This window comes from Cebus imitator, unplaced genomic scaffold, assembly GCF_001604975.1.
Source record: "Cebus imitator isolate Cc_AM_T3 unplaced genomic scaffold, Cebus_imitator-1.0 Scaffold3, whole genome shotgun sequence".
In the NCBI taxonomy this organism is placed as follows: Eukaryota; Metazoa; Chordata; class Mammalia; order Primates; family Cebidae; genus Cebus; species Cebus imitator.
The window spans coordinates 4,749,945-4,774,017 of record NW_016107318.1 but is presented as its reverse complement, the minus strand read 5'-3'; the positions used below and the strand labels follow the sequence as shown (position 1 = coordinate 4,774,017).

The window sequence follows — 24,073 nt, the reverse complement described above, 5'->3', positions numbered from 1 at the left end:
AGTGACTTGAGTTCAGTCTTAAAATGAGTTGTTTAATCAGATGAATTGGGTAGGTAGCTAGGCAAGTCATTCTAGGTGAGGATGATAGGCTGAATGGATAACAGGGCATATTGAGAGACAGCCGGGAGCATGTATGAGCTTATCTGTGGCAAAGATGAGCTCGCAGGATAGGCTGGCCCAGATCAGAAGGAGCCTTGCATACTGTAGTATTGTAAAGTCCCTGGCAGCCTTGGAGCAGAGAGGTAACATGGAAACAATGTTGCCACCCATGTCGAGAATGAACTGAAGTGGAGAGACTGGTTTCAGGGAGGCTAATCAGGCAGGCATTTTAATTATTAGGGCAAAAAGAGATGATAGAGGTGGAGGCAGGGAAGAAGCAGGGGGAAAAGAGAGGAGAGAGAGATTTAGAAGAACAATGGAGAGCTGTGTGCAGGACCTTTTATCTAATTCCAGAATTAAATTCTGATGGCAGACTCTGGGGGCTCTTTGCCAAGAACCGGCATGCTAACTTTGTAGTTACTCCTGGATAAAGGAAGCAGCCTCTTCCCTTTGCTTGTCTGCTTCTCACTATGCTTGCCCTCCTGCTCTGCACACTGTCTGCATAAATATTGTCAGCTGGCTGGAAGGTTTGAATCCTGATGAAATTTCCAAAGCCTCTCTTCCCGGGATATAGTTTTCTCATTCATGAAATAGAAGTGCTGTTACTTCAGGATCCCATAAAGAGAGAATGCTGATGCCAGACCAGGGAAAAAAGCAACACTCAAGATTACCTTTTTAAAAGGCTCACTGCAATATTCAGTAAATGGAAAATGTGAAAATGTGTATCTGCAATTCATTGAAGGCAATGAGTAGTCTGTTCTTGAGTTACCTTGGCAACTGCTCTATTAAGTAAAAAAAAAAAAAATGAAGAAATAAATGTACTACAGTTGCTTTTGAGCCAAACATTCTTTAAAAAAAAAAAAAAAGAAAGTAACATGCTTGGTGTGTTATTTTCCCCAAAGCTTTCCTAAGACTTTGCATTTCTTTGCTTTGCATCTTAACCAGCATGTCTTATTCACCTGCTGCACACTGGGCGGAATGCTAGAATTGTGATTTGTGGTTAGGAACACGTGCGCCTAAAATTTTCCCCTCAGAATGCTCTTTAACCCTGTTTGCTCATACTGATGCTTAGAGAGAATTCTAAGGTGGTGGAGTGGAGCCTGTATCAGAAGAGTAAGTGGGAGTAGTGGGTGGATTCTAGCACTGGATGTGACCCCAGACTTTATAACCTTAAACAAGCAATATGACTTTCCTGAAAACATGAATAATAGCTCCTGCCTTGGCCATACTAAGAAACAAAGGCATAATAATATCTTACATTCGTACAAGAATTTACAAAATACTTATGATCATCTTATTTCCTCTTAGTAGCCACTCTCTGGAGTGAACATTGTTCTTGCCACTTCAGACAGAAGGGCAAGAAACCTTCTGGAAAGGAAACCTCCAGGGCATGCTTTACACAGAATCTAGAGTGATCTTTATTAAAAAGCACAAACTGATTGTGCCACTTCCCAGCTTGCAGTGCTCTAATGTCTGTCTTCTCATTGCTGCTGGGATAAAACCTGACTCCCTCACCATGGCCCATGAGGCTCTGCTGGATTCCTCTGTGCACCATCCTCCCAGCTCTCTGAGCCCTGGCTTGCTTTCAGCTTCTCTAAGGCATGTGTGGCTCTTCCTGCAGCCCTTTGCTTCCACTGGTGCTCTTCCTGGGACATGTCTGTCACTCCCCGCCCATCCACCTTTCCTTTTCCTTCCCTCTCCGACTTGCCTGTGAAGTCTGACCAGTAGACTCTGCCTGAGTGATGGATGACAGAAGTATACGGACACAAATGTTTTGCCTGTGTGAGTGTGGCCAGGAGGCACCAGCTCACAGATCCCCAAGAGAGACTGACCGTGGAGCCCCCATATGTCAGGCAGGCTCATATTTATTTTAGAACAGATTTAATGACAGAGTTCGAAAGCAAACACCATTTATGGGTAATTAACATTGCTGACCCCTTCAGTAGAGAGCAGTTATACACAGATGATCTAAGGTTGGTTTCCAGGGCAATAGGTAAACAAGCTGTTTAGATAAACTCCTCTACATTCCCTTGTTACGTGCTCTTTGCTATTAGCTCAAGGTAAGAGAATTAGGCTGCCTTCAGCCATAATTCTCTTCCCAGGCTTTTGCAAAACTTTCTGGCCTTCCAATAAGGTTTCCATCTTTCTTACAATTTCTCCCACCACCCTGACCAATCTCCTACACTTGCCCAACTTAGAGCCCACTCTTCAGCCCAATCCAGATAAGAGATCCTGTTTTAATTATCCTAGAACCCTATATTTTATATACACCCATGTTTAACATACATTTACTTACGTTGTTACCTAATATCAGTTAACTAGACACCAGACCTCATGAGGAGAGGGACCATGTTTGTTAACCTGCCATTGCACCCCCAGCCTGGGCACAGTAACTGACAGATCAGGGCAGATCATGCCATCAGGGCTGAATGAAGGCCTCATTGATGTTAACAAGAGTGCACAGCAGAATTTGGCCCAAATCTAGTGTCTTAGTCCATTTTGTGCTGCTATAACAGAATACCATTGACTGGGTGATTTATTAAAAAAAAAAAAAAAAAAAAAATTTAATCCTCACAGTTCTGGAATCTAGAAATCAAGATCCAGGTGCCAGCATCTGGTGAGGGCCTTTTTGCTACATCCTCACATGATGGAACACAGAAGGGCAACGGAGAACCCACATCCACACCTCTCAGTGGCCCCCAACTCCTAGCACTGTTGCATTGAGGATTAAGTTTTCAACACATGAGTTTTGGAGGGGACCAAAACATTCAAACCATAGCAACCATAGCACCCAGGGTGGGGATCTAGAGCTTTAGCCAACATACCACACTGAATTGCAGGTGGTAGAAATGAAAATATTTTCCATGTGTAAAACAACATATAAATACAAGACACTAAAATTTAAAGAAAATACAGTAGCTTCAATGGGACCATATTAACTTAGATGTGAACATGCATCAAATTGTAATTCTCTCTGAATTGTAACATACTCCTGCATAGAAAATAATATCAAGTTGCCTCATGTAGTCATTCATGGATAGGGAAAAATACATGGATTCTTTGGAGTTCAATCCCCTGGGTCAAGGTATCAACTCTCTTACATAGCAGGGGTGAGACGTTGGACCTTGTATCACTCCCTCCCCTAAGCCTCACTTTCTTTCCTTATAAAGTGAAGGCTCCCAATTTCTCCTTCACAGGGTTTCTGTGGACAGTCTCACAACAATGAACACATTCACAACAATGAGAATTTCTCTTTCCACCCTACAGACCTCTGTTCTGTGCAGGGCCTGCTGCTCAGTAATAAGTAGAAAAAGAATAGGAAAAACACTTTGGGAATCCAAGGCTGATGATTTAGAAATGTGCTTTTGTGAAGCTGACGTTCAAAGGTAAAAACTGTTTTGAGCATAAAATAGTTATTTTAGAGTCTACCTAGTTCTCATATGGTAATTTCATGCCTGATTTTTTTTTCTAAAATATACACGAATGTGTCAAATCCATGGCATAATCATTTCTGCATTTACTCTTCTTTAAGGTTTTCAATTCTTTGATTTTAGTACACATTAAGACATGAAGAGGCATTAATGATAAGTATTGATTCCAGCCTAGAAAATAATCCCCTGTCCTTTAAAGTTTTAGGTCTTTACAACCTCAGCAGGAGGAGGGGAGGAGGCCACTCTGAATTCACATGGTATATCTGAGAAGACCAGCCCTGTCCTCCCTCAAGGTGGGCTGGTTCCAGAAACAGTGAGCATGCCCTGCACTTACATCATCCCTTCCTCTTCATCCCTCACCCAGTGCTCACAACAGTGTCATCACGTAAGCACAGGAAAGGAAGGGTTCCTCTATTATGAGTCAGCGAAGGCAGAGACCAGCAGCAGCAGCTCCAGAATGTTAAGAGAGGAGGGGCTTAAGTGGTGGAGTAGGGTTAAAGGGGGTCTTAGAGGACTGGCCTGAGGCCACGTTAGTACAGGAAGCCCTTTGGCTTATAAATGGAGGCATGGAATGTGAACTCCTGAACAGGGTGGGAGACGTGGTTGCAGTGTCTGATAATGATTGAAGTAGCGTTTGCAAAAGGAGTAAAACTCTGCTTTGCTTCTTTTCCCCATACTCTCTTAATATTTAATATGGAAAAAATTGATAAACCCTCACCTCAAGTCAAGCCACTGCTAGCCCATACAGTACTTTTGTGCAAATTAGAAAAGGATCTCCCTCTCAGCAGACACATCAGGATTCAGTTCCTACTCAGCTCCTTGGCCAGGAAAATTTGTGCAGTGCACAACTGTAGAGCTGTACCTGGCTGTCGTGCCTCTGAGGCAGGCCTATGGCTTCAGGCCCCAGGAAAGGGCTGCCTTCACTCAGCAGCAAGGGTCCAGCCTGGGTTTTTAATTTCCCAGCTAAAAGCTGGGAAAAGAGTCATCTCTCATGCTTGCTTTTCTGACCTGAGCCTCTTTCATTTCTGCTTCTGGCAGTCTTCTTTTTATTGCACCGCATTGTATATGAGGGACTTTGAGGAGCAGAGAAGAGCAGGCCAGTTTTCTTGGCTCCTCCATCTATTTGTGTTTGGTACTTGGTTGAATGTGTGCTTTTCCAGATGATGTCACCGTGTCTTTAAATAGTCCTCAAATACTCTTTGCTAAAGGCTTTTCAAAAGACAGTAAAATGTTTCTCTTTACCTGCTTTGGAACTTAGTACTGAGATTTTAAGACAAAGAGGAGCTATAAAGGCTGGCCTCTGAGTTCAACACATTTCCAGCCTGGTAGCTGTCTTCTGCATTGTCTTGGGGAAATTATAGCAGAGAGCCAAAATAGAAAGGGTGAAAGTCCTTGGGCTAAAGAATTTTCAAATATTATTTCAAAGTAACAAGTGCTGCATATTTAGTTAACTGTTGCTATGTCACTGCCTAGATCTTAGTGACTTAAAACCACATCCATTTATTATTCCTCTTGGTTACTTTTGCAGGGAGGGAGGGCTGGCTGAGCAGTTCCACTGATCTAGGCTGGGATCAGCTGATCTCAGGTCACTCGCACGTCCACAATGGGGTCAGTTTTACGTGTCAACTTTGCTTAGCTCTTGTCCCCAGTTATTTAATCAAACACTAATCTAGGTATTGCTGTGAAGGTGTTTTATAGATGTGATTAACATCTACGATCAGTTGACTTTAAGTGAAGCAGAATTCCTCAATAACCTGAGTGAGCCTCATCCAATTCATTGAAAGGCCTTAAAAACAAAATTGAGGTTTCCCAGAGGAAGAAGGAATTCTACATATGGCCCACAGTGTCAGCTCTTGCCTGAGAGTTTTCAGTCTGCCCACCTGCCCTATGGATTTCGGACTTGCCTAGCTAGCCCTTACAATTGTGTAAGCCAATTTCTTGCAATAAATCTTATAGCTATAGACATCGACATAAATAGACAACAGGTTCTGTATTTCTATAGAACCCTAACTAATCCATCTGGTCAGCCGCTGGGTTAGCTAGAGTCTTGCTGATCTGGGATGGCCTCAGCTGGGATGACCCAAACTCTGCTCCACATGGTCCCTCATTCTCATGTCCTCATGGCAGTGGCAGGGGCCTAAGTTGGCAAATGAAAGCATGCAAGATACTTGAAGCGTAGCCTTGGAACCAGCACACTGTAACTTCGTCCTCATTCTGTTGGCTGAACAGCAAGTAACAAGACTGGCACAGGTTTAAAGGTGGGGAAAATAATCATATCTGGATGTGAGGGTCTATGAAGTGACATTGTAGAGGGCAAAAATGCAGGGAAAAGTGAACATCTGAGGCTACAATTGTCATTTATCTGCCATAGACAGTTTGGTACAACGGTTCAGGAAAAGACAAACATCAAAATGTTTCGTAACTTCCAATATGCCTTTTTCCTCTCCTTAAGGGAGTTAAAACTATGAAGTAAAATACTCGTAGTCTTAATTTTCTCACAACAAAGGATAATGAAGCTTACCCTGTGGTGTTAGCATGAGAATAATGAGATAGCTACAAAAACACCTGTTGCACTACCTGTCAGGAGCTCAATGAATAAAGCATCCCTGGCCAGGTGCAGTGGCTCACACCTATAGTCCCAGCACTTAGCAAGACCAAGATGGGAGGATCACTTGAGCTCAGGAGTTCGAGACCAGCCTGGGCAACATGGCAAAATCCTGTCTCCACAAAAAATATAGAAATTAGCCAGGTGTGGTGGTGTGTGCCTGTCATCCCAGCTATTCAAATGGCTGAGGTGGGAAGATCACTTGAGCCTTGGAGGCAGAGGTTGCAGTGAGCTGAAATGATGCCACTGCGCTCCAGCCTGGATGACAAAGTGAGACCCTAACTCAAATAATAATAATAATAACAACAACACATGTCTTTGCCAGCAGCCCTTGAGCATGTACTGCATGCAAGAATACAGAAGACAAAAATCAATTGAAGGCACAGGACTGGAAATTTTATTTAAGTGTCTTTTAGGACCTATATTTATGGGTAAAAACTGTGTTCAATAGAAAATATTTGTTTGACAAATAGTTTAGTATATAGTATGATAATAGAAACATGTATTCAGGGTTTAGGATGCACTGACATGCTCTCAAAATTGTTTCCACTGCCCACTTACTTCACCTGTTCATACTTTTCCCCATAAAAAATAACTGCAATAGTACTGACCTTTATTAACCCAGCACGTCGGAGCTGGTGAGAGACCTGTCTTCTGCAAATGAAGTAGTATGGAGTTTCATCTAGAAACCATAGAACTTGTGGATCTTGAAGCCTATTCCCAAAGATTGCCTATGCAAAGGAAGTGTCTGTCATTGGAGTACCAAACATGTATGGAATGCCACATAAGGTGCCATTAACAGCCAAAAGCAAATTATCTTGGTAGTAATGAAGATAAAGTAATCACAATTAATAATGAAAAAGCAAGAACAGCAGCAAAATGCATCCTTCCTGAAAACTGTTAAGATTGCCAGTTCTGGCATGTTTACACACTCTATAAGAGCGTTGAACATTGTTGGCCTTGTGCAGCGGCCAGATTCTTAAGAGAATGCTGATTTGGAGTTCTCTAAAAGCTCCACAAACATGCTGAGCCTAGGTTATGGATTCCAAATATTCTTAACCCTTAATAACTCATTTAATAATACATGTAGGCCTTTTAAATGTAGGCCAAAAATGAAATTCTCTCATATCAGTAATCACCCAAGAAAGGATTTTGCAATTATGCATAAGTTAAGCAGGAGTCAGTGCACTTGCTGCCACCTGCAAGTAACCTAGCTAAAACTGTCATAAACTATTAAAACTGTTAGTTTCTTCCTTACATTTTAAAGGTAGATGATCCCAGAGTTGGTCCAGCAGGGACACAGGGTCACATGGGGCCCAGGCAGTTTCCCTATTTCCACCTGCCCTTCTTAATGCAGAGGGGATGCATCCTTTTGTGGTTGCAGGGTGGCGGTGATGGATCCAAATGTGGCACCTCACACAACCACTTGTAAAACCAGAATGGAAGAGTGAGGCTGATTCTCCCATGTGTGTCTGTCTTTTTTAATAGAGAAAACATCTTTCTCCCAAAGCCCCCCAAGATATTGCATTTCATATCCTCTTGGCCCTGATTTGGTCACAGACCCATATCCATAATGCAAGGGAGGATGGAATGCAAGGATCTGGCATTTTCTGCACCCAAAAATGGAGTTGGGCTCTACCTGCAAGAAAAGAAGAGGGAGGGAGGGCCGTGCACAGTGGCTCACGCCTGTAATCCCAGGACTTTGGTAGGCCAAGGCAGGTGGATTGCTTGAGCTCAGGAGTTTGAGACCAGCCCGGACAACATGGTAAGACACCATCTCTACTAAAACTAACAAATCTTTTTAAAAGGCTGGGCATGGTTGCGCACACCTGTGGTCCCAGCTACTCAGGAGGCTGAAGTGAGAGAATCACTTGACCCCGAGTAGCAGAGGTTGTAGTGAGCTGAGATGATGCCACTGTACTCCAACCTGGGTGACAGAGTAAGACTCTGTCTCAAAAAAAAAAAAAAAAATGCTGAGGAGGAAGACTGGGCATCTAGAATTGTCTGCCAAAGAGGTCACTGAGAGAAGCAGAAGAATGACTGCTGGCAGGGCTCTGGAGCCACCCGTTCCACCTTCACTAATAGTAGGCCCATTCATCAGTCTTAGATGTCACACTTCCCTGTGAGATTCTGTTTGACTAAAAGCTTCCATGGATAAAATCATTTGCAAATCTTGATTTTGGCACACACTCAAATACCTAATATACTGTACTCAGTGACTGAAGATTGACTGCTCCCCATTCCATTCCTGGCACTTGGAACAGCTCTTAGCATGTAGTAGAAGTTTGTATGGATTTCCTATTACTGCCATAGCAGATTACCACAAACTTGGCAGAAGAGCCCACATTTATGATCCTACAGTTCCGGAAATCAGGAGTCCAAAATAATTTTCACTGGGCCAAAATTAAGGTGTCAGCAAGATTGCAATCCTTCTGGAGGCTCTAGGGGGAAATCCATTTCCTTGCCTTTTTCAGATTCTGGTTTCCCACATCCCTTGGCTTGTGGCTCTTTCCATCAATGGCGTCATTCTGACCTCTGCTTCCATCACCACCTCTCCTCTGACTCTGACCCTCCTGCCTCTTTCTTATAAGAACCATTGTGATTGTATTGAGCCTACCCAGATAATCCAGGATGATCTCGCCATCTCAGGATCCTTAACTTATCCAAATCTGCAAAGTCCCTTTGGCCATGTAAGGTAACATATTCACAAGCTCCAAGTATTAGGATGTGGACGTCTTTGGTGGGGGTAGGGGGATTATTCTGTCTACCACAGAACTCAATAAATACTTATTGAATTGTTGCATGAACAGTAGAATCTCAGCACTGGAAGGTTTTTGGGGGGTGTGTGTGTGTGTGTGTGTGTGTGTATTTGGTTTTGTTTTGTTTTGAGACAGGATCTCACTCTGTTGCCCAGGCTGGAGTGCAGTGGTGCCACCACGACTCACTGCAGCCTCAAACTCCTGGCCTTAAGCTATCCTCTTACCTCAGCCTCTCAAAGTCCTGGGATTACAGGCATGAGCCACCATACCCAGCCTCAGAAGCTTCTTTAGACAACATCTAATTTAACCTCCTACAAGATCTAAGAATCTCTTGACTGCCAGATATTCTGCCTCCACTTGAATACCTCTGGTGCTGGGGATCTTCCAAATCCACTCTTCCAGGATTGGACAGCTGTGGACCTTAGACACTTAGACCTTTCTAAATGCCTATGCACTGACATTACTTCTACTCTTCTTCCTTCTGGAGAAATCTACTGATTGTGTCTTCTCAATCACTATTTTTACTGTATTTTGAAAAGAGAAACTGTGTCTTCTTATATTCATCATTTACAAATCTTTGCTTAGCACATCTGTTAGTCATTTGGGTGCAAAAAGATAAAAGGCAGCCCCATCTTTGAGAAGGATTTTGGAAAAGCAAATTCTACACATACAAAGTTAAGTAGCAATACAATTAAATGAGATCATCTGAGTAAGGTGCTTAGTGCCCTGGCATATAGCTAATGCTCCAAAAATGCTCTTGTTGCTGTTCTTAGCACTCACACATGCTCTGAGCCAAATGGATGATTCATGGGGAGTTTGGTGAGGGAAAGCTCAGGGAGGAGGGGAGGTGGAAGAAGGGGCAGAATGTAAATGAGCTCAGGACAAAGGGGAAGGCATTCCAGGGTGGGCAAACAATAAGCACGTGTCCAGAAGGCAGGTTAAACAGGTCAAGTTCTGGGGAAATTAATGGACTCATTTGTCTCATGTGGAGTGTATCTTAACTAGCATGGGCAACCAGCAGGGACTTTATAAACGTTGTCAATAGTAGCTATAGATAGCAAATGCTCAGCGGTGTCTTCTGAATGTCTCCTCCGGAGCCCTTCTCAGGCTGGTAGACTCAAAGTAAAGCCCTGTCGCCATATTGTTTCTAGTGGGAAGACTTCTTTTGACCTGTCTCTTTGATTCCCAACTCCAACCTGGATATCATCTTTCATTCCTCCCTGGCTCTGTGTCCCACTGCCACTAACTAGCCCCATCTCACTTCCCACTCATGCTTACCTTCTAGAGCCCTGGGGAATTGAACACAGACATTCATGTCAAGGAATAATGAAAGCAGGAGAAGTAGGGCCTAAGGCAGAGACTGTAGGCTTGGGGGTAGTTGAAGGATAACTTTTTGTTGCTTCCAAGACAGTGATGATCAAGAAGTGCTTTAGGCTGCAAGGAAAGCGTTAATTAGGGTATGCTGTGACCATTGGAGGAACTCAGAAGGAAGAAGACTGCAGAGGGAGTTGTTTCAGCCCCTTAAGCCCTCCACTGGCTCACCTCATCTGGACCCACCTTTCCCCAGTCTTACTTCCTTCTTAAAGAAAGATGATGTGACAAAGGATGATGTCTCTGGGTGATCCTTCTTCTCCCTGAAAACACACAAACACGTATATAATGTGTTTTTTTAAATTTATTTACTTATTTATTTTTGAGACAGAGTCTTATTCTTTCCCCCAGGCTAGCGCACAGTGGTGTGGTCACAGATCACTGCAGCCTCAAACACCTGAATTCAGCTGATCCTCCCACCTCAGTCTCCTGAGTAACTGGAACTATAGGTGTGCACCATACCCAGCTATTTTTTTTTAACATTTTTGTACAGATGGGTCTCACTGTGTTGACCAGGCTGACCTTGAACTCCTGGCTTCAAGCAGTCCTCCCACCTCAGCCTCCCAAAGTGCTGGGATTATAGGTGTGAGCCACTATGCTCAGCCTAGTGCGTTTTATTCTAATAATAAATCCGATTTTCCATTTTGCTAGGTGTATGTGTGGATAGATAGCTGACACAGAGAGAGAGAGAAAGAGAGAGAGAGGTAAAGCGTCCCTATATATATATAGAGAGAGTAATATATATATAAAATAGGGAGGAGGGAAGGTAGAAGAATGGGCAGAATGTAAACAAGCTCAGGGCAAATATATATATCTGTACATCTATATATGGAGCCTTTATATATGTATAGCACCTAACAAACGTAAGAGACAAGCAAGTGTGCTCTGTAATTCCCAGTGACTCAAGCTCAGCTTTGCCATTTTGTTTCCGTTTTACAAGGAATTGGAAAACAAAGAGGTAAAGGTCAAATACTCTCCTTGACAAGACTAGTCAGATGTGACTTTAGGGTCAACATTAACTTTACATGAAATTAAAATGGGAACTTTGCTCCTTCCTTGAAACCACCAGCCTAACACAGTTCTTCTTAACATTGGTGCCACATTTGGCATCTGAAGACAAGATCAAAGTGTTTCATAATCTTCTAGCAGAGAGTTGAGTTGAACACAAATTTGAGGTGGTAAAAACAGGAACTTATAGAAAAACAGTAAGAAAATTTTTTTCTTTAAAATTTCTTATTAGAGATACCAATATTGCACTTTATACATAAGAGGAGAAAAATACCATTTCTCCTAGAGAACTAGATCCATTAAAGCAGTTTATATAGAGAACCTGCAATTCAATAGAACTGGAAAAAGGTTAGCCTAGCATCCACTACATTTTTTTCAACCCTGTTTATGCAATTATAGAAGTACTTTACAGCAAGCAGACCTCTAATTGTGTAGACTTCAGTGAATGAGAAATGGGACTTGCAGAATAAATCCTGGGGTGTAACTAAATTGCATACCATTTCCCATACTTTTTTTCTTGCAAATTTCCCATTACTTTAAGTGAAAACATGCTTTAGAAAAGAACTGTAACCACTCAATATTTCTCAAGGACCAGTCTCCCTTCTCCCTGCTGATGAAATATAGTTATGTTTTTATTTTTCAATATTCTCCTGCTGAAGTTCCAAGGGATTTCAAAACTCCATTCACAGTTTACCAGTAAAACCTGTAAAATTTATTTTCAGATCATTGGTTAAGCATGATCCAGGTTCAGCTCCACTTTTAGCAAATGAATCCATCTTCGTCTCTATTCATGTGACACCAGGAGCATTTCTGGCAATGCCCCGCCGCTTACCTGTCATTCTGCACTTGATACATGGGTGTGTCATCTCATTCCATCCAGGTCAGCAGGAGGAAGGCAGAACATGGGCTTGGGAATCAGGAAGCCTGACCCACTGGGGCATCCTGCACAAGTTGCATAAGCTTTCTGAGCTTCAGTTTCCTCATCCGAAAAATGGGGAACATCAAACTTGCCTACCTCCTAGTTTTTTTCTGAGATCAGATGAAATTGCACATGCTGAAAACACTAAGTACTACTGAAATAATAGTTCCAGTCATCATTTTGTAAAATTGTTTAATGTGTAAAGTGTTTTGCTGTTTAAAAAAAAACAGGTATAAGAAAAGCACAAAAAAAATTCATTTTCAGGTAAAAGGATGGTCAAATAGCCTGATCCCTTTTTGATTGCTCTTCTTATTTTGTGTGTGTGTGTGTGTGTGTGTGTGTGTGTGTCTTATTATCTGCACAAGCTCTCTCTTTGCCTGCTGCCATCCACATAAGATGTGACTTGCTCCTCCTTCACTTCCGCCATAATTGTAAGGCTTCCCCAGCCACGTGGAACTGTGAGTTCTCCTTTAAACCTCTTTCCTTTGTAAATTGCCCAATCTCGGGTATGTCTTTATCAGCTGCATAAAAGCAGACTAATATAATCTGCTTGTGGCAATGCCACATGAAATTGGTTCTGTCACCAGGAGCAGTCACTATGCTATAATCAAAGCCAGTTGAAGAAGATAGTTTCTTAAGATTGGTGAACCCACCTGTGAGACTAAGTTGTTCTATTTTGATCTCCCTCATTTAGAATTCAATAACTCAAGGAAGTGGGAATGACTGGCCATGCATATCATAAGGTAGTGATGGTAGGCACCCTGATCCTAAAGGAAAGCACATACACACCCCCAGTTAGCCACTCTTCCTACAAGTGATAGTACCAGAACCTAGCCTTGCCAAAGGAGGTTTTTTGTATACACATCTACACAGGGAAATATAGTTGAATGTAGATTCCTTTTGCTCTCCTGAGTCTTAGTTGAGTGGAAGATGAGGGATAGAGACCAAAGCAAGTCTGTAATCCAAATCTGCAGTTTCCCATAGCCTCTAATCCCATTTTGAGGTTTTAAATGTGTCCCTTCAATAGAATTCTAGATTTCTCCTCATCAGTTACTGACATATTAACCCAATCTATAGCGTCAAAATGGTGTAGCACCTGAAATTGTCTTTTGGTGTTAGTGGCTTTGCTGCAGCTTCTCCCACCTTCACAGTGTTAATCACAGCATTGTAGGCTGTGCCTGGGCCTCATGCTTCCGAGTCATAAAGGGCACTTACATCAAATCTGCGACTATATTCATATTCTCTCTCCTTGTCAGTTCAGAAGATTCAGTATCCCACTTCATGTACCCCAAAACCTAGTTTAATACTATGAAAAGTCACCTGTGTCCCATTGTACACACAAAGCCTAACTTCATTAAGGTGACAAAGGATGGACTAGATGGAGCCTTAATGCAGAAAAAGGCTGGAGCACAAAGAGCCACCCTCAGGCACTCAGATTGGTGGCTAATGGGTTGAGTCTTCTCAAGTGATGCCTCATTGAAGAGGATCTCCAAGGCAGCTTGGTACAAACAGCTTATCAGATGTCTCCTGAATAAGGCTACAAACTTTGGCGCCTTGTCCAAGGGACATTCTGAAATTAATGCCTTTCATTCAGAACACCCCCAACATTCAAAAAGTAGCAAGATTTAGTGCTTGTAGGGACTGTTTGGTCAATCTTTTTCACCAAAACCAGAAGTGTTTCCCATTCACTCCTAGTGTGTGTGTATGATGCCAGATTAATTTTATTTACAAAATATTCACATTGGAACCATGAGACTTATTGAGAGTCCCTGGAAAATGACACCCTCCAATCAAACATCCCAGTCACCTGGGCTTTCATGTCCATGTACCACATCCCTGGTGAGAGCTGATGACAGGTGCATCCACGTCCCAGCAGCCTGTTCACTATTGATGAATTAATGAAAATAAAGATGGGGCTTATGTGAGGCATTTGAGCAAGTGTAATAGAAGGCTGTGAATAAGAGCTATGGATGCAAATAGGTCGGACTCAAGAAGCCTGGCAGAGGTCAGATGGGCCCTTTTATAGTGGGAGGTACTGTGTTAGGAATTCAGAGTAACCACGGTCAAACTCCCCAGACACGATAGTCACGTACAAGAAAGATCTAATACAGCTTAGCCTATAAGGTGCATGTTAAGTCTGATGATCTAATAATAATATTAAAAATTGAGGGAGAGGATTCAATGATTTCCTCTCCACATTACCTAGATATACTCAATAGCTGTTTGACAAACAATAGGCAAATTTAGATTAAACAATCCTTTTCCAGGAAACTCTCTTGAGCCTCCTCTATGCAGCTGCACCTTAAGCAAACTTATTAATTGCTTCAAATAGGTCCCTGTCTTGAATCCAGAATTCTCTGAGAATTTGGGAACTCCTCAAGGTCTCTGTCTTGAGGAGTAATTGATGTTTTTCCCCTCAAAGCAGAGCCTGAGATGAGAATTTTCATGCAAGTGCATTATTATGGAGCTCTCTGAGGAGAAGTAGTATAGGGCAGGGGTAAGAGCTAAGCAAAGATGTGGTCCTGGCTCCATCCTAACTTCAGCCTGAGACCGCAGTGAGCTCTGGAGCCCAGCCTGCACCAGCTGTGGTGCTGTGGATTCATCCCAGCTTGTGGCACAGAGCCAGACTGCAGTTTGGTGGATAGGTGCCTGGCCAGGAGAGCAGAGGGGAAAGGATGCCCCTACATTGATGAGACCAAATCCGTAGGAGACAGGTAAAGTGGTAAAAGAAGTGCTTCTCATCCCATCCTGACCTCACTAAGGACATGATGGCCTGGCCATGGGCCCCTCACATGAACTCTCTGAACATCAGTTTCCTCATCTGTAAAATGGGAAAGTGTGTGGCAGGATTGGATTAGGTGATCTCCATACCCTAAGCTCTGGAATGCAATTATTTCAACAAAGGAAGGGTGGAGAGGCTTGTTGAGGAATAATCGATGTTTTTTTCTATTCACAGAAGAAAATTCATTAATGTAAATATGTCCCTGAATGATCACTCCATTCAAAGCTCTTCTCTACCTGGAATAGCTCTGGATGCACAGGCAAATCTAAGAAGAGCAGTAAAATTTCCCTGAAGGCATATATTCTAAACAGGATGGCAAGACTCTGTCTTTAAACAAAGCATTTTGAGGGCAGTTTACCTCAAGGGAGTGTTAATACAACCAGACAACCTCATTTAACTGACTCAGGCATCAAAGGGAATTAGAGGCAAGAGACTGGTGTAAAGCACCAGCCGGAAGCTGTCCCTGCAAAATGGGACAACCTCTATGGGGAGCAGTTTGGCAAAATTCTATCAAAATTATAAATACATTTACTCTTTGGCCATGTAGTCCGCTCCCTCGAAACTTAGCCTGCAGTATGAAATGATATTTATGCAAATTTCTTCACTGTGCCACTTTTTCCAAACAAAAGTCCAAGGCTGGAAACAACTCACTGATCCATCAATAAAGAACTAATTAAACAAAAACAACTATGGTACCATACATACAACAGAATATTGTGCAACTGATGATACTTGGTACTGAACACATTCTGTACTTATTTGGAAATTTCTCCAGGATACATTGATCAGAGAAAAAGAAAGTAGAGGAGCAATGTATTATGGAATAGTATTATATCATAAACATATATGTATGTATAATAAAAGCATAATGCTTTTATGTGAGAAATGGAGATCATAATATCTATTTATGTTCACATGTATCCCTGGATATCTAGAAGTCATTTTTATGTACCTCAAGAAACTCTCTATGAGTGATTACCTTTAAGGGGTGACAGTGGGGAAATGATACAGATGAAGACGCAGTTGAGAGTGAAAGTTCTCACCTAGTACCTTTTTATACATTTTTTTCTGAATTTTCTTTTCCAACCACCATGGGCTACTCCATAAGAAATAGAGCATCTGTTTGATTAAAACATAAAATGAAAAATTTAAAGGTAGTAGGCATCAATAAAAGCTGATCACTCCAGCTTCCTTTATTTCATGCTTTGGTTCAGGCATTGGCAAATTATGATTAAATAGTTGCCCCGTAGGGGCTGGGCATGGTGACTCACACCTGTAATCCCAGCCAAGGTAGGCAGATCCCTTGCCTGGCCAACATGGTGAAACCCTGCCTCCACTAAAAATGCAAAAATTCACCTAGCACCATGGCACATGCCTGTAATCGCAGCTACTAGGAAGATGGAGGCCCAAATCACTTGAACTGAGGAGGTGGAGGTTGCAGTGAGCCAAGATTGCACCACTGCACTCCAGCCTGGGCAACAGGGCGAGACTCCTTTAAAAAAAATAGTAGTTGCTACAGGGGCCGCGTGGCTCACAATGATGAAAATAGTTACTCTCTGGCCCTTTACAGAAAATGGTTGCCAAACCCAGCTTTAAAATTTGGAGTTGCTCATAAAAGAACTGTGAGCATACCTACCAGTAAGCTGCTGATACCAAAGGATTGTGTCTTCTTGAAGTCAGCTTTCCTGTCCACAGATAGCTTTTGCACTTAAAAGAAAAAAAAAAAAAAGAGGTGAGATACTGTACTCATGAAGAAGAGGGCATGGACTTGGGACAGATGATCCAGGCTTAAATCTGAGCTCTGTCTCTCATTACTCTGTCACCCTTGGCAAGTTAACTTCTAAAATTCTCAGTGTCTTCATCTGTAAAATGTTGTCCCTCATAAAATTGCTTGGAAATGCCTCCCTCTTACAGTTGTTTAGAAGTTCAAATATGCCGTGTTGCTAAGGAGTTTAGCACAATACCTGCTGTTACTATTATCTAATATTGTGATTTTTTTTTAACAGGGTGATGACCAGTTAAATGTATTTGGAGAGGACACTATGGGAGGTGAGTTTTCCTTATTGATCACATCAAAGTTGTCATTTTAGTAGCTTTGACCATTCCTTTTTAATTAAACACCAACCAAAAGATAAAATATTGCAGCATGTACTTTTCCCTTAGACAGGGAGCGTGACTAAGAGTGGAACTCTTTGGGAACTCTTTGGGTCTGCCTCTATCCGTGTAAAGAACCAAAGGGGTGCATTACTAAGAGATGCATTTCCCAACTGCCCAGAGAACATGACTCCCAAGAGGCTCAGCGAAAAGAGGATGCTGTCTTCAAATATCTTTGAAACATGCTTAACACCAGGTCCCCACTGGAAGACTCAAGTATATAATAGCATCCAAAACTCTCACACAAGTCCTGCAGTAAAGAGTTGTCAAACTTTAATTCAACATTCTTTAAACATAATTGAACCACAAAATGCTTTTTCCTGCATGGTAGTTACTATTCCGCAGTGTACCTTTGGGAACGAACCTACCCTACTCCAGGATTATCGTGCTTTGTAATTTTCGTCATATTATAAGTTTAGCAAATGGCCAGGAGCAGTGGCTTATGCCTATAATCCCAGCACTTTGGGAAGTTAAGATGGGTGGATCACTTGAGGTCAGGAATTCAAGATCAGCCTGGCCAATAGGGTAAAACCCTGTGTCTACTAAAAATACAAAAAAAATTTAGACAGGGATGGCGGCACACACTTGTAATCCCAGCTGCTTGGGAGGCCGAGGCAGGAGAATTGCTTGAACCCAGGACTATGAGGTTGCAGTGAGCCGAGATTCTATCATTGCACTCCAGGCTGGGCGACAGGGTGAGACTCCATCTCAAAGAAAAAAAAAAAAAAAGTCTTGCAAAAAGTAAAAAATCCACCCATAACTATCCATGCATGTAACTTAAAATAGATATGATTGTGTGAATTTGGGACTATCCAAAAAAGATAAGGTTCATAATTGTCCTAAGTAAAAATACCTTCTAATATTTCTACACTGTTATTATATGAGTCATAGAAATATGTTTATAGTATTGATCCTAAACACATACAAATAAGTGATTTGGCTTTTTAAATAACCGCAGATCTAATCCTGCAAAGATCCATGAGCGCAAGGTGGTAGGTAAAGTGTTATTTGATGATAATGGCAAGAGCAGTATGTGAAAATCACAGTCACCAAATGACATCATGGTGATTCATGGGGAGAGGTATAAAAATGTGAGCCATAACTTAGCTGTCACTTAGCGAGGTGCAAACAATCGACTTGGTCTCAACTGGATAGGGCATGACTGATTGCCTAATAAATATTCCCTTTTTTTCTGGTTATAAAATTAACACATACTCACTGTAGAAATTTTTTAAGGTATAAAATAAGAGCCATTTAAAACCTTATGACTTATAAATTATCATGGTTAACATTTTAGTACATTATATCTTTTTTTTTTTTTTTTTTTTGAGACAGAGTCTTACTCTTTCACCAGGCACCAGGCTGGAGTGCAGTGGTGCGATCTCGGCTCACTGCAACCTCTGCCTCCCAGGTTCAAGCAATTCTCCTGCCTCAGCCTCCCAAGTAGCTGGGACTACAGGCGCATGCCACCACGCCCAGCTAATTTTTGTATTTTTAGTAGAGACAGGGTTTTACCATGTTGGCCAGTATGGTCTCGATCTCTTGACCTCGTGATCCGCCCACCTCGGCCTCCCAAAGTGCTGGGATTACAGGCTTGAGCCACTGCGCCCAGCCCTATATATCTATTTTTACATGGTTGAGAATACATGTGTATATATAAGTACCTCCAAATATTTTGTATATATCACAACATAAACATGTCCCAGCTGGGCGTGGTGGCTCACAACTGTAATCCCAGCACTTTGGGAGCCTGAGGCGGGCAGATCACAAGGTCAAGAGATCAAGACCATCCTGGCCAACGTGGTGAAACCCTGTCTCTACTGAAAATACAAAAATTAGCTGGGTGTGGTGGTGCACACCTGTAGTCCCAGCTACTCAGGAGGTTGAGGCAGGAGAATCGTTTGAACCCAGGAGGCAAAGGTTGCAGTGAATCGAGATCGTACCACTGCACTCTAGCCTGGCGACAGAGCAAGACTCCATCTCAAAAACCAAACAAAAATGTTCCCATGTCATTAAAAACTGTATACTTAATTTGTAATGACTACATTAGATGAATTTTATGTGCCATCATTAATTTTAAAATAGTTATATTTTTTAAAACTGAGACAGGATACAATCATACCAAAAAAAAACACTAATAACCATGGCCATTTTCCTGGATTGCAAATAGATTCAGAGTTCCTCAGCTTCATAAACGTAAACTCACAGGCTAGCCTGAGATGACCATCTGGTCTCACATGTTGGAAACATGAATGTATCTGCCTTTAATAGAAAACTCCAAGCAATGTAAGATGTTTCCTGTCACCATGGGCTATTCTGTAGAGAGACTGGATTTGATTTAAAAATTCTTTTTTTGTTTGTTTTTTGTTATGAAAACCATATGGTTTCAACAACCCCAAACGTACTTCTTTCCTCTATTTCCAGCTCTTTCTCCTCTCTTTGTCCCCAACCCACTGCATCATGCCCCATTCTCTCTCTTTCTCTGGTAGAGTTGGGGCTTTCACTCAGCTAATTATGAATTCCTACAAAATGTGGTATTGTGCATATAAATGAACTACCCCAATTTCACTAAAAAATGTTTCCTGTCAGAATAATGATCTGACTTTCAAAAGTAGTTATCTACAGAAAATGTGAAGCGTTTTTACTCAAATACATATATTTTAAAAGGAAGTTTTATATTACTACCTTAAATAGAAAATAGCATTATTTGCTCTAAGCAGAAACTATTTTTTAAAATATTTTCCATATGCTCTACTTGTGTTTTGAGCATCTTTGTTAAAAGGAAGCTTAGCAAATGTTTTAAATGTGAAATAACACCAAAGTGAGAGACGTAGGATGATTTAAAAGTAATTTTAAAAAATAGCTTTCTTTGTGATTCATGCTATTTAATGACATAAATTTTTGCCAGCAAAAGTTGATCATGTATGTTAAAATAAAAATGTATTACCTGGGTTGGGGGATAAGACTGAAATGGGCAGAGTGTTGTGGCTCATACCTGCAATCCCAGCATTTTGGAAGGCCGAGGCAGGCGGATCACTTGAGGCCAGGAGTTCAAGACCAGCCTGGCCCCTCTCTACTAAAAATACAAAAAGTAGCTGGTGGCATGCCTGTAATCCCAGCTATTTGGGACCCTGAGACAGGAGAATGGCTTGAACCCAGGAGGCAGAGGTTTCCATGAGCCAAGATCGAACCACTACACTCCAGCCTGGACAACAGAGTGAGACTGTCTCAAAAAACAAACAAACAAAAAAAGACTGAAATGGTCTCATTGGTGCCTACTAATTGTAGCCTATACACACATTTATTCAACTTCAAGATTTTTATCAAATATAACTACAAGGTTTGGGTTTTCATATAACATGAGTAAAACCAGAACTTCAATACGATTTTTCTTGCCAGTAACTTAAGTTATTCTTATTTTAAAGGTTTCATGGAAGATTTGAGAAAATGTAAAATTATTTTCATGATTGGTGAGTAATAGCCCTTGCATTTTCTAACAATACAATTACTAATAATAAGAATTTGGTAATGAAAAAGACTCTTTATTTCTCACCCTGTTTTGAAGTCTTTTCTCCTTTTTGGTCAAAAAATACTCCCAAGTTTTCCAGGTTATTGCTTTCACATATGCAGTTTTATATTGCTTTGGGATTTGCATCTTTTCAGCATAGAAAAAATAGGACTTGATGGAATGTCAAACTTTCGAGCTTAGCTCTACAATAACACAGTGCATTAAAGGGGTAAGAGATTGTCATGTGTTAAAAATCTAACACACATCTTTTCTGTTTGAACACTGACCCCTCATTCCTAAGCTGAACGCATCAATTGCCACATGTTCAAATATACCTCAATAGCCAGACCCTGTATTCTACATAGCAAACAGTAAAAACTGTCCAATTTGCTCCTTGCTCTAGTACAGTGAAACTTACTGATGGATTAATTGTGGGAGAAAATGCGTTTGAGGTTTACCAACATTTTCTGAGCACCCACTATGCCCCAGGTTATCTCATTTAATCCTTATACAATTCCATTAGCTAGTCTATTCATGTTACGTATCCATTACATAGGAAAACCGAGACTCCGCAAGGTTAAGGAACTTGTCTAAGATTATGAAGCTAATGAGTGTGTGAGAGCCAGATTTCCAGTTTTCCTCATGGAAATAAAGGGAACTAGTTGTACAGTAGTTAAAAATGTACAAAAAAAGGACAAATATTGTCCTTTCAAAACTTAGTACTTTTTCCTCTAATCATTCAAGGATCTCAAAAAATGAGTACACCTACCTGTACATTTTCCAGAAAATGTCTATTTATACTCAGAAATAATGGAAAGGTCCACAACTCCTCACTGAATGGGAAAAGAATAGTTGTCAACACCACAGAAATATAATCAGATAAACCTAGATTCCTGCAAGTTAAAATCAGTGTGATTCCTTAGAAATCTCTGAATAAAGCTCCCTCATTGTCAGATGAGGAAACTGAGGCCCAGAGAAGTTAAGGGGTTTGATCACATTCATTCAATTAACTGGAGCAGGGAGGGGACCAGGGTCTCTGCCTGTAGTTCCTCACTCTGGGGTTCTCCCTCCTCCCCCACTCAGTTGTATTGGTTGTTAACCTGAATGCAGACTGTCTCACACATTCAGCCATCTGACACATGCTTATTGACTACTGGACCCGTGCTGGGCAGTGGGGATTCACAGAGCTGCCATCTTAGATGAAGAGAATAATTAATATGTCATTAACCTTGAAAAGTATTAGCAAGGAACCAAAGAGCTGAAATAGGGAACAACCTGGGTCAAGTATTTGGAGTAAAATTAGGTGATTACTTTAGAGGGTGACCAGGGAAGCCTTCTCTAAGAATGTAACATTTAAGCAGAGAGATCAAAAGAGAGATGGGGCTAGTGAAAGGATGAATGGGAGGTGAGAGGAGGCAAAGAGAACTGTATGTGTCAAGCAATGGGCATTCTTGAGACCTACCTTAGCTCCATTTGCCATCTGTTTACCTCTAGTTGACCTTAACCTTGGGAACTGGATGAATTCTTTCCACACTTTAATTTACTTTTTTTTTCAGAAAGTAAAACTATATTGCTTATATCTCTTATTGAAGAGTAACCCAATGTCATAATTGCAAAGGGAAATCAGCTGTGCTATAGATTACTAAAATTACCTTTTCCACATAAATTTTAATAATCAATTTTCTTGGCATTCAGACCATACAGAGTGTCTTATATTTTCTATTCAATTTTTATATTAGAAGCCAAGATAGAAAAAGGGGAGACCCTTTAAACTTGACAGCTAGGAATTCAAAGTAGGAGCCTATATTAGTCTATTAGTCAGGGTTCTTTAGAGGGTGTTAGGGTATTAATCTAGAGCCAGTCCAAGTCCCAAAACTGAAGAACTTAGAGTTTGAGGACAGGAAGACCCCTTTATTATCACATGGAAGTCTGTGTTTTTAAAAATGTGGTCCAAAGAAGCTTCTAAAAATAATTGTTTTGTGGTTGTTGTTACTGTCTTTAGCAGTAATATTACTTCAGATTTATCAATTGTTTAGCACTCACAGTTGAACTGTGAAAGGTATTGTCAAATGCCACTTCTCTCTCTCTAGGCATAACTAAAGACCTCACACCTATTACTAAGTCCTGTGCCCTTCAGAAGGTCAAACAGCATAGTATAAGAACTTTGGAATTAGACAAAGCTCAAGACCTCCAAGGGTCCACAGACCACACTCTAAGAACTGCTGCACTGAGCAAAAGATTTTTCTTCTATCTGACCAAACTCTCCTGTATTTTAATTTACTGATCAGTCACTACTCTTGTAAAAGAGATTTCAGGCTGGGTGTGGTAGCTCACACCTGTAATCCCAGCACTTTGGGAGGCCTAGGCAGGTGGATCACGAGGTCAAGAGATCGAGACCATCCTGTCCAACCTGGTGAAACCCCATCTCTACTAAAAATACAAAAATTAGGTGGGCATGGTGGCACGCACCTGTAGTCCCAGCTACTTGGGAGGCTGAGGCAGGAGAATCACTTTAACCTGGGAGGTGGATGTTGCAGTGAGCTGAGATCATGCCACTACACTCCAGCCTAGTGACAGAGTGAGACTCCATCTCAAAAACAAAAACAAAAAACAAAAAAAGCAGATTTCAGCTTGGGCAGTAGAAGGTATAAAGCCACTGTGATATAAGGGAAAATGACTGCTTATGGTATTTTGGGACTGCTTTATTGTAAGTCAATTTAAACCTTATAAAAATATTCCAGATGTCATAGACACATCCATAGCTGTTTTGATGAGGTTTTTTGTTTGTTTTTGTATTTTTAGTAGAGGCGGGATTTCACCATGTTGATCAGGCTGGTTTCGAACTCCTGACCTTGTCATCTGCCCACCTTGGCCTCCTAAAGTGCTGGTATTACAGCATGAGCCACTGTGCCCACCTGTTTTGATGAGTTTTAATAAATAAAAGTCAGTTTCTTTCAGTGAAACAGTAGTTTTGTCTGGGATGACTGAATTTTCACTTTTTAAATTATTTTCTTGGCACCTACCTGAACTACATTGGGGCTGCAGTATTAGCCAGAGCCTAGGTTAACGTCCTCACTATTTGTCTAAATACGCCTAAACCATTCTTTCCCTGTTTTAACGTATCCATCAGTTCCTTTTTGTCCACAGAAATGTCCAAACTCCTTAGACTGGCCTTCAAAGCTCTCTGCTGCCTGCCTCAGTGTGTCTTTCCCATTTCCCACCACACTCCCATGTCAATCTTTGGCTCCAACCATGCCTGCCTCCTTATTATCTCTTGAGCCTGTTGCACTTTGCCAGCCCTTTCACTCGCAATGCCTTCTCCCCTACTAATCATGCCCCAAGGTCAGAGTTAAGTCCTAGCTCCCTGAGAACTCTGCTATAATCACCAGCTCTCCTCCTCTGTGCTCCTCCTCCCTTGTGTCTACATCATTCGTTTG

General features: G+C 41.4%; 1 protein-coding gene across 2 annotated transcripts in view; it reads left to right on the top strand.

Moving 5' to 3' along the window:
* The window catches only part of AK5 (adenylate kinase 5), a 295,232-nt gene that overhangs the window by 198,407 nt on the left and 72,752 nt on the right, over positions 1-24,073 (top strand). For both annotated transcript variants that reach the window (XM_017531373.2, XM_037739572.1), the window contains exons 9-10: positions 16,981-17,023; positions 20,554-20,598. In XM_017531373.2, coding sequence (XP_017386862.1) covers positions 16,981-17,023; positions 20,554-20,598 — 88 coding nt within the window. The remainder of the gene's footprint in view (positions 1-16,980; positions 17,024-20,553; positions 20,599-24,073) is intronic.